Source organism: Daktulosphaira vitifoliae, unplaced genomic scaffold, assembly GCF_025091365.1.
Source record: "Daktulosphaira vitifoliae isolate Bord-2020 unplaced genomic scaffold, ASM2509136v1 Scaffold_3, whole genome shotgun sequence".
Classification (NCBI taxonomy): Eukaryota; Metazoa; Arthropoda; class Insecta; order Hemiptera; family Phylloxeridae; genus Daktulosphaira; species Daktulosphaira vitifoliae.
In genome coordinates this window covers 39,709,024-39,721,087 of record NW_026099574.1, presented here as the reverse complement: position 1 = coordinate 39,721,087, position 12,064 = coordinate 39,709,024, and the positions used below count along the sequence as shown (strand labels likewise).

At 22.7% G+C, this 12,064-nt stretch overlaps 1 protein-coding gene and 2 long non-coding RNA genes across 3 annotated transcripts; all 3 read left to right on the top strand.

Moving 5' to 3' along the window:
- The first annotated feature begins 2,332 nt into the window (after window positions 1-2,332).
- LOC126902691 (uncharacterized) lies at window positions 2,333-4,005 on the top strand. The gene is made up of 3 exons (XR_007703305.1): window positions 2,333-2,530; window positions 3,104-3,383; window positions 3,720-4,005. It is a non-coding gene; the product is annotated as an uncharacterized LOC126902691 (long non-coding RNA).
- Window positions 4,006-5,242: 1,237 nt separating this feature from the next.
- Window positions 5,243-8,325, top strand: LOC126902682 (uncharacterized). The gene is made up of 3 exons (XM_050680249.1): window positions 5,243-5,461; window positions 5,989-6,144; window positions 6,896-8,325. The coding sequence occupies exons 1-3, from the start codon at window positions 5,458-5,460 to the stop codon at window positions 7,132-7,134; spliced, it is 399 nt and encodes a 132-aa protein (XP_050536206.1). The 5' UTR covers window positions 5,243-5,457; the 3' UTR covers window positions 7,135-8,325.
- A 76-nt stretch (window positions 8,326-8,401) lies between these two features.
- LOC126902690 (uncharacterized) lies at window positions 8,402-10,324 on the top strand. The gene is made up of 3 exons (XR_007703304.1): window positions 8,402-8,844; window positions 9,462-9,690; window positions 10,154-10,324. It is a non-coding gene; the product is annotated as an uncharacterized LOC126902690 (long non-coding RNA).
- The last annotated feature ends 1,740 nt before the right edge of the window (window positions 10,325-12,064 follow it).

The following is a 12,064-nucleotide window of genomic DNA, read 5'->3' as shown; positions in this document are numbered from 1 at the left end:
CTAACCATGATCTCATTCAATTATTTTCATGTAATATTTCTTTTATGAATGAATGAATTTTATTAATTGTTTAACATAAAGCAGCTTTTTTGAGTTTACAGTACAATTTTAACATTTTTACTATTTATTGGTTAATTAATTTTTTTTTTTTTTTAGATGAGTGGTTAAAAAGAAGTGTTGTTTGGGCTAAAGATAATCCTGCGTATTGCCCAAATAACTGTGGTCGATGTTACAAAGGTATATGGCGAAAATACAATTTACAGAAGCACTTGAAGTTTGAATGTGGTGTTGAACCTCAGTTTAAATGTCCGGCTTGTCCGAAAAGTTTTTCTTTAAAAGCTAATTTAAAAATGCATTTGCTAGTTGTTCACAAAATCATACTAGATTCCACTAAAATACCGTAAGGATAGTATTATTATTAACTAAAGTAGTATGTCCTAACTTGTATCCAAAAAGTAAATGATCATTGATTAATAATATAAATATTATTAAAAAAAATAATTACTTTCGTTATTATACATGTATATTTTTGTAAAGTACGTCATTAATAACTATAATTAACGTAGTAATTTGTTACATTTATTCACTTTTAATTTGTCTCATCTTTCTATAATAATATGCATCATTAATGTTGGCTTAGTAAAATCATGTTATCAAATTAAGACGCATTGTTTTAAAAAAATTGTTTTTTTATTCAGCTTAAAATATTATAACTAAAATTTTTGAAAATTTTCTACGAATGATTTACATCCAAAACCATATTTTCAAATAATATTCAATCTTTGTCTATAGTTTAATTGTGGTCCTATTAAGGAGAACTACATTTTGCTTATTCATTATAAAGATTTATTTTGCTTAAGTTATAGCTGATTAGTAGCATTATTTTAATAGTATGAACAATTTTTATTTGTGATGTTCTTCGTGATTATTATTATTATATATATTTTTTTGTAAATAAATAATTTTTCAATTTAAATGTAAACAGAATTTAAAATAGTATTTAAATCATTGCTTTTGTTAATACTATTAGTTACCATACTATTATTACCAATCAAAGTTTTTATACAATGTTTTGGGTATATACTGATAAACTTTTTAGACGTTTATGTGAAACTAATAAGACATTCATTCGACTTCTGTCGTCTTACATCTTGTGTCATATATTTTTGCCATTATTGTTTGTATTATTATGTTGATAGATAAATAAAAATTATTTTTAATAATAAGATTTTGGATTTGTTACCCTTCAATACAGTTACCCAATTAAGGATAACTTTAATATTTAATCATACATCGTTGGCTTAAAGAAGGATCGCATGAATGTTTTAATGCATATTTTAGGAATTTTCATTTTTATTGTTACTATTAATGTTTTTTAATTTAATAGTATTGAAAGTATGAAAATAAAAAATGAACCTTACAAAATATGAAATTGTGTTATAAAATATAAAAATATTATTGAAAATGAGTAGGTATAATTAAAATCTTTCTATAAGTTGACGATATAATTTGATAAAATATAACTCCTTAGATGAATTATGATTAATTGTGTTTATTTTTATAACTCTAGTTTATACTTGTATAAAAATACGATGTTTTTAAATACAATAAGCTGATTATACTTTGACATAATTATGTACAAATTTGTGCTCAATATTTGAATGTTATTTTCTTATTAAATGTGTTGTTTTAAATGTGTGTTAATTATGAGTAAATATAATTTTAATATACAAATATTATTTATGTCTTATGACATAAATTTGTAGTATTTTTTTTTCACTATCTTTATTTTCATCTATTTTTAAAGTAAAACTAATAGTTTTTATTAAGAGTAGTAAGTCTAATTAGTATAATTATAATTTGACGTACATAAAAATTTAAAAAATCACGTTTACCTTTGAGAACTAAAACAAAGAAATTTGAAAACATAATGAAATATTGGTTTTTTATTTAACCAATGGTCGTAGTTTTATAATAACTGTTTTATTCCACTAATAGATTAAGGTGCTTTACTTCTTGAAAAAACTATTTAAAAAATTAGGTATTTCATTTTTTCAATATTTTTATTCAAAATTATATTTTAATATAGTACTTTGATAATACGGAGTGCTAGATATTAAAATAAAAATGTATATACTACCTTTTGTGTAATTTATATACATACAAATTACACATAAAGTAGCTGTAACATGCTATAGCTATCAACTGTTAGTTTCTATAAAAAAACATGTATTCATAAGAAAATGTTTCATAAATAAAAATTGTACACTATGAACACTAAGGAATATGTCATGTAATATTTTAAATTATAAAAAGTTTAAAATGTGCATTTTTATTAGCACATTACTTCAGTTTTATATTTTTTATTTTTACAAATTTTTAATTCCTCCTAATTATTAATTGTAGACCTTTTTTATAGATGTACTTTTCTGTATCAATGGCTGTGGAAAAAAATTCCTTGGGCCTAACAAGAAGAACACCTTGATACAACATTTAAGATATCATTGTGGAGTAGAACCAAAATTTTTATGTAATTTGTGTCATAAGAAATTTACTAGAAAGGAATCTTTAAAATTACATTTAGCTAACCGGCATTCTGTTATAATAAAGTAGCTTTAATAATATTTTTTTTATTAACTGACGCTATTAACCCTAAGATTTAGGTTTAAAAAAAATAAAATGTGTAATCACTTACTTATCATTACATTCAGTTTAATATTTCAAAAAAAAATCTATCGCAATCATATTATACACATTTATATTATATGACATTTAGTTAATATTATTATTATTATTTTTTAATTAAAATATTAAAAAATTATGTGTATTAAAAGATCCTAAAAATGTAGTATAGTTGAAGGTGACAAAAATGTACAGTTTTGAGCAGTTATCTTTGGTCAAACAAATCATAATATAAAAATCTAAGACGTTTAAACAATTCTATAACGTGTTAAATACTATATGGTTTTATTCGATTGAAAAAAAATTAAATATAAACATATTTGTTGCGTACTTGTGCGCCTGTCAGCTTATATGTCGTTGTGTTCCAAGGATTGTATTTCATCTAATAATTCTAACATCAATTTATTTTAATATTTTTCAGAATTCCAAATGAAAATTGAAATGGCTTCTGCTAATGATCCAGCTTACTGTCCAAATGGATGTGGTCGTTTTTATAAAGGACTATATAGAAAAAGAAATTTGAGAAAACATTGTGTATACGAGTGTGGAGTACCGCCTAAATTTCGGTGTCATATTTGTTCTAGATCTTTTACTAGAAATAATGTAATGGTATCTCATATGGTGTTTGTTCACAAAATCATGCAGCCACCAAAAACAGCAATTAATTAAATTTGATATCTGTACTTCTTAATTAAGTTAAAGTAAATTATTTTAAAAACATAAAAACGTATTTTTATTTACATAAAATTAAACAATAATATTTTTTTAAGTTTTAAAAAATACTTAATTTAACTTCGGTTAAAAATAATACTATTGCTTTTACATTACATTTTTTTATTTTTAAATTAAAAAAAAAAAAAATTAACCTTGTCCTAGCAATTCCTACCTTGTTAAGAACTGTTTACGTAAATAACTCAAAAAGATCATCAATTGTATTACTTTAAATTACTTAAACTTTTGTGATGGCTTAACGAACTTAATTTTGTTAATTTTGAGATGCATTAATTGAGTTTTTGATTTTTTGCATGTCTATTCAGAACAAAACAATATCCATCGTCGTTTAGACGAGGCTGCGGTTTATGATCCAGCTTATTGTCCAAATGAATGCGGCAGATATTACAAGGGTCAACACCGAAAGGTGAATTTGCGTCGGCACATATTTGAGTGTGGCGTTTTACCGAGATTTCCGTGCTTTGTATGTGAAAAACGATTTTTCCGCAAGTATCAACTAAAAATACACCTGGTTAATGTGCATAGAATGAATCCATTCGATCCAAACAAGTCAAATGATGACCTATCTCCCAATTCTAATTCATTTTAATAATTTTTAAATTGGCTCTCTAACAAATATTATTGATCTTATAAATGGTATTAAACTATCGTCTTAAAATACTTTAGTTCAAAGCCAACTATTTACATAATCTTAAAAAAATGTTATTGTATTAAATAAGTAGTTATAAACATTAGTTTATTTAAATTTTTTTAAATATTGCTAGTCATATTTTTTGTTTCATTGTCATAGTATTACTAGATATTATTATATCATGTATTGAATGTAGTTAATAGAATTCAACTATGACTGTTTAATATCTATTTTTAATAAACTTATTTAAACTAACCTAAATTTATGGATTTTATTACAAGATATTTATTTGTCAATTAAAATTGTGACTTATAAGATTAAAAAAATGTATTTCATAAATAAAAATGTTTTTATAATTGATATTTCTGTATTATTTTTTTTACGTTTAACTTGTTATTATATGAAATTGTTTATTTTTAATTGTTAATTTGTTATACTATTGTAGAAAATTAAATTTTATGTATTTTTATTCATAAGTGACTGGAAATATTTTGTTTAATAATGTTTTTAGCTTTTTAAAAAAATATACTAAGCATAATATATTTTTATCAAACATTTTTTATTAGTTGTGTTTTTTGTAGGCCGGTTATTTAAACATTTGTATTATTACATTAGTATGAGCTTTTTAATAAGAGATAGAATTTTTTTTAATTAAACAGTTAAAATTTTAATACTGAAATCATTTTTATTTTAAATTGTACAATTTAATATTATTTTTAATCGAGTTACATATATAAAAAGGCTGCTTTTTTACATAAAATTTCATTAACTATGGTTATACATACAGTAATTATAAATATTTTTTCCGAAACAGTATTTTGTAATATTACAAAAAAAATTGCTAAAGCTTTTACTAGGAGAATTCGTGATATATGTTTCATATCGATAAAATGAATTTTTAAAATACATGCTAATTTTTCTTTTTCAGTTAGTTCAGATGAATATGATTTTAATGCTGTTCGGTGTCCCAACTATTGTGGTCGCTTTTATAGGGGTCCACAACGTATGTGCAACTTAAGAAAACATTTAAAACAAGAATGCGGTGTTGACCCGAAGTTCACGTGTAAAATTTGCTACAAAAAGTTTACAAGGAATGAAAATTTAAAACGACATACTATTTTCGTACACAAAATCATTTTTTGAACATTAAATGTAATAAATATATTTTGTATTACTTATTATTTATTTACATAGTATAAATCCAAGTTTTTTTATGTTACTAATTAACATGTAATAAAAGATAATTTGCTTTTATTTTTTTTGTTGATCGTAAAAACGTTTTTTTTGATTATTTTTAGTTGCATATTATTCTTGAATTATTAACTGTAATACTTTTTAAGTTCATCCATTATGCCTTGTAAGGATGTCCACTTTGTTTTTTTTAAATGGGACACATATTTTGAATTAATATAATGTGTGAGTTTTTAAGTTAATAGTAAATGGATTTGAATTTTTAATATAACTTGTACAGGTATAAATACAAACACAGGTAGCTATTTGATTTTTTATGACGTCAATATTCGTAGACACGCAACATGTATTATCAATGGTATTAAGGTACATTGTTGTGAGTTGATATATACACCAACTGACAATACAGAAAGCATATCAATTGATATCTGTGACTGTGATTTACTTGTAAATTAATTATATTAATTATTCTTATCTACCTGTTGTTAAATTTTACGCACTAATCAATAGCGGATCTTTTATTTACATAAATGTACATTTTTATGATAAAAATAAATTATACTTTATCTATTTTGTTGTATAATTTTAATTTACAAAAAAATTATTTTATTTATAAAAACTTATTTTAAAGGTTGCTCCTGCTTTATTTGTAAAATTATTTCTGATATTATATTCTAAAACACCTAAATTATAATAATTTCTATAAATATATGTGCTTTAAGTTTTATTTATTTGTATGAAAATTATTGCAGATCATAATTTAAATTTATCTATAAACATGGCAAGTGAATATGATCCAGCATTTTGTCCAAATGGATGCGGTCGTTCATACAAAGGGGCCGATCGAAAACACAATCTGAAGAAACATATGATGTACGCCTGTGGTGTTAAACCAAAGTTCGTGTGTGGTATTTGTTTTAAAAAATTTACATACAAACACTCATTAAAAAGTCACCTTATCATCATTCATCACACTGTGCTATCCAATTGTAATTGAGATGTACATTTAGTTTTTCCGAGGAAAATATTTGTAAAATACTTATGATTCTAAATTAATTTTTATTTGTTACATGTTAATTTAAAATAATTAAAATGTACCTAATAATTAATGTAATTTCATACTAAAAAAATGATCAATCGAAATAAATGATGGAACTTTATCTGATTTACCTTATATGAATTTATATTAATTAATTAAAATCTAATTATATTAATTAAATTTGTAAATTTAAACTTGTTTAAATTACATTTAAAATTATAAAGATAGTTGTTAAAAAGGTGGGCAAGATCTGCCCATGCACTCAGACCTATAAGTCAGCTGGGAAAGTTACTCACTATCATTATTTTACAGCTTAAATTTTGAAATATTATTAGTGTCCGTATTTTACGGAAAATTTATAAATATAAATCTAAAACACTACTTTGATGTATAAGCAAATTTTAAATGTAACTCTTTATATTAGCATGTTAATTATCGTTTCGAGTAAAGAAAGGGTATGAAATATTTTTATTACTTTAATCAACATTAAATAAATTGTCCTTTAATCTTGAAAGTTTAATTATAAAAAAATTATAATTTTAATTATTATCAACACATTTTTTCATTAATTTATTATGTTCGTTTAGATTGTGACGTAACTTTATTGATTATAATTACAGATATAAATGGAGTCTTGAATTTACTTAATATTGCCAGTCGAAATGATCCTGCATTTTGTCCAAAAGGCTGTGGCCATTCTTACAAAGGAAATGATCGGAAACGCAACCTTAAAAAACACATAATTTATGCTTGTGGAGTCAGTCCTAAATTTGATTGTATATTTTGTTCTAAAAAGTTCTTCCGGAAACACACTTTAAAATGTCATCTATTAACTATCCATAGACATATTCTTAAATAAAATTGTAAAAAATAACAAATCTATTAATAATTATTAAATATTTCTTTCGAACTTTAATATTCAAAGTTGTAATAAACATTTCCATGTGTTTATAAATTTTATAAAATTTAATTGTTAAAAATGTATTAATTATTTTTTTTTAATAAAAATCATCAAAAAGAAAATGATTAAACATTTAATATAACTGTTCTAAGACAATTATTTCAATTTTGAGCAATTTCCTAATGTTTATTTAATAACTATTAAATACATTTTAAACTCCTATAGTAGTTTAAAATTGGAAAATATATTATTTGAGTAGCACTGTAGCAGCGACATAACCTGTTTTATTAGACTAAAATCTGATTTTCCATGCATCCATTTCTTTTCTCCTGGTATAATTTTTTTTTGCTTACAGTACATTCCTATTTAACGTTATTATTTTTTTGAAACAAATTCTGTTGAAAAATTACATTTGTAAACATAGTCTTTTTAAGAATTAAAATTAAATATAATGTGGTCAAATTACGGCATAATTATGAAATGTTGTGTATTGATTACAACGAACTATAACTTAAAACATAACTAATTAACACAAAGTAGAATTTTTTATTTAATATTTTTTCTCTACGTCATTATAATGTAGATAACTAATTAAAATTTAACTTTTCTTTTCCATAATATTACTTTTTTAAGTTTCTATGTAAGCTTTCATTATTAATCGAGATATATATTTTCAGATTTATCTTATAAATGGTTAAGCCAACTAGATGCCATTACTCAATCAAATCCATGTTCTTGTCCCAACAATTGTGGTAAAATGTATAAAGGACAATTTAGAAAACCTCATTTAAGACAACACTTGGTCTACGAATGTCGTATTGGAGTAACGCCTAAATTTCAATGTGATATTTGCTTAAAACGTTTTTCTAGAAGAACAAACTTAAAATGTCATTTAATAAGTCGTCATAACATTATATTATAAAACTATTCTATTTATAGGGAAATATTACTTTTACTCATAATATACATTTTTATATAAATAACAAATTACTTATATAAGTAATTTGTACACAATTATATACAATATTGTATATGTACAATAAAGCTTGTAAATATTTTATTGTTACTAAATTCTCAGTTTCATTTTTTTTTCCCAAAAAAAAATATTTAAAAAAACTTATGAATGATATTTATTTATAAATTCTTGAAAAATTATTAATAAGGCTATTTTGTCCATGTCTAGAGATAATTGTCATTGTTAATAAATAAAATAAATTTAAAATGAATTATTTTTCATATTAAGTTGATATTATTACGTTTTACGAGCAATTTCTATGTAATCTATCTACTATAATATTGTTTTTTTTTTTATTCATTGATCGCACATCATATTGTTTTATTTAAATAAAGAGAACATCGTTTTTACTAAAGATACTCAAACCCTGTCGTCTAAAATGTATTTAAACAAATAATATTGCTGTTTTGCGGAATGCACTTTAAAGGCATTCAGACAGAACTGTTAATAATAATATTAAGTAAAGCATATGTCTATTTTTGGAGGACTAATTTCATGAATAAAAAATAATATTGATGCATATATTATTTTTATTTGTATAAATATACAAATATTATTGTTACAGAAAATGATTATACATGATTAGATCAATTCAGTATTATTCCAATCCAATCCGTGTCATTGTCCAAAATACTGTGGAAGGCAATACAAAGGTAGATTTTAAAGAAAATCTTTAGCACAACATTTAAAATACGAATGTTGTGTATCACATAAATTCCAATGTGTAATTTGTTTCAAACGTTTTGCAAGGAAGTCTGGTTTAAAATATCATCTAATATCTGTTCATAGAACCATAACATAATACATTTTTTTATTGCATGTTATGTTTAAACCTATTAAAATGATTAATCTTTTAATAAAAAAATTATAATTCGTTTATATACAACACTTCTATTGATAAAAAAAGTTTGAATTTGTATTGTAATTAAATTAATATAACTGCTTAGCCAATAAAAACGTTAAATTATTTAACCTTAAAATTATATTCTATATTATACTAATAATTTATATATATAACTGTATTGATTCGATGAAAAAAAATTCTAATAATTATCTAAATAAGAGAAAATGGATTAAAAGTTAAAATATGTTTAGAGAAGATAATATTTTTAAGGCAAAAATGCGGCAACCAACTTCATTTTTCCCGTTTAAAATGCTTTTCTCTTGCTTTACTTAATTTATTAAACATTTTATTTTGGTAAAATAATCTATAATGAAATGAATTTTTGAATTTTTACAGGATTTATATGTATTTCTTTATTGTTTTCAGATTTACTTAATATATGGTTAAGTCAATTAGATATTTTAACTCATGATGATCCATGTATCTGCCCAAATAACTGTGGAAAAATGTACAAGGGGCAATTTAGAAAAGCCCACTTACGACAACATTTGGTATATGAATGTGGAGTACCACCTAAGTTTCAATGTGGAATTTGTTTCAAACGTTTTGCTAGGAAAACACATTTAAAAAATCACTCAATATCTATTCACAAAATGTTAATATGAATCTTTTAATACTTTCATACATATTTTGTTGTGAAATTAATCAGTTACCTTACATTTATATTAATTAAATGTTAATTTAACTGCTTTTGTTTTATATTTATTGGTAGTAAATCGATAATAGTTTTAGTTTATAGGAATTATAATCTCCAACAATTTAATTAAAACTAAAATTTAAATATTTATATTTTATTTGAATATTTCATATATGAAAATACTATTATTGTTTTTCAAATTGTTTTAATCCTTTAATCTTCTGGTTTGAACAAAAATAAGTAGCACTCTTAATATGCTTATATTAAAAATACTTAATGCTTATTTTGCTTCTTTTTAAGTTTTCCAAAACATGAAAAATATACTTTTTGTGATAATTTATAATATATTTTAAGGTATTAAAATTTTTAATAATATTATGAATAATTACATATTATTAAAAATTACTTTATTTTATTTTAGCAATCATCTTTACTAATCACCTTCCAGATCCTGCATTATGCCCTAACAAATGTGGCCGTTCGTATAAAGGTGATTTTAGAAAACAATTATTGAAACGTCACTTAACATATGAGTGTGGTGTGCCTCCAAGATTCAGATGCATTGTATGTTTAAAACGTTTTACAAGAAACTCTAACATGAAAATTCACATGAAAATGGTGCACAGTATATTTGATTAAACAATTTAATTGTGTTTAACAGTCAACATAAGTTGGAAAAATTTTTTTATCTTATTTCTGTTAAATATTATTTATTTATAAATTCATTGTTAATATTTTAAATTAATTGTTTGTACATTTAAAAAAGTTATAGATTTTTTAAATCTAGGTGATTATTATATAATGTTTACCATTATTTTGAACTATAAATAGATGTTTATTGAATTAAATAGCATTATAATTTTTAACAACATTTAAGAATTGTTCTGTTATTTACCCAAAGTAGTCACATTAAAATGCATATTAATTGTAAAACATTACTAAAGATATGTTTGAGTGTGATTTTAAAATATTACAACATATACTGCTGCTTTAATTTTAGACTTTAATCTGTTTTCTTCTTTTTTATATAGTGTTTTTTTTTATTAAATATTTAGAGATTGTATTTTATTTAGAAAAGTTGTTTTTTGTTTTTTTGTTATAATAGTTCTTTAGATTTTATTGAGACAAATGTAGTAATTTTGGAACTAATATAGTTTTTCTATCATATTAAATTACTGATCGTTTCTTTAAAAATGTAGGTTCATGGAATGCTATTATAGATTGGAACGCAGAGTTTTTAGCTTGCCCAAAAGGATGTGGTCGTTTCTATAAAGGAATTAACCGTAAGAAATTGGTACGTCGACATGTAGTCTACGAATGTGGAACGCCGTCTAAGTTTCAATGTCCAATTTGTCTAAGACGATTTTCACGGAAATCTAATATGAAAACACATGCTTTCACAGTTCATAAATCAGTAATCAGTGAACATCTTCATCTTTTTTGAAAAATTTACTTTTGTTTTAATGATAAAAATTTATTAATTAATCTTATCTAAAATTATTTTATATAATAAAAAAAATGACTGAGATTAATTATTCTTAATTCAATGGTTATGTTTTATTATCGAACTACATACATCAAACAACAGGGGTTAACATGGTTAAAAATAAAACTAATGACTTATGTTGATTGATTTATTTTTAAGACAATTACACATATTCAAAACATTTATAAGATATGTAATTATGTAATGAAGCATTTATTTTGAATGTTTTAATTATTGTTTTGTTTCGAGTTTTAAATGTAAAAAAAATTTCAGTTTGAGTTTGGTTTAATCTCAGATATCAGGGTTTGTTACATCACTATTCTTTTTTATTAATTGTTAATTTCTTATTAAATTTAATCAAAATTTGTATTGCTATATTGTTACGTCTAATTTTTTTACAGATATATTGTAAATAAATTATGAAAAAAAAACATTAGTAAGTATACATACTTATGCGCTATATTATTGTTTTAATGCATATATATTCTTTTTAAATATACTATAATTGTTAAATAATATTATTTAAAACTACTTATACTAATATGCTATAAGATATTTTCCTTAAAGTCTTATCAAAAGTTTTTTTTTTTTTTGTGTAGATTGCCAATCAAATTTACTGAATTGAAACTGTTATGTTACTATTGAAGGATAAATTACAACATAAATATAACATTTATTATTTACTTACATTTATCAAACAATATATGCTTATATTTATTGTCAACTATAGTACAGCCAGAAAATCATTTTCAGAGGGTTACCTTTTTTTAATTCAACACAATTTTTTCTCTAAATTGTTATTTAACAAAACTCGAATGAACAAAAAAAAGTCATCATGATTAAAAA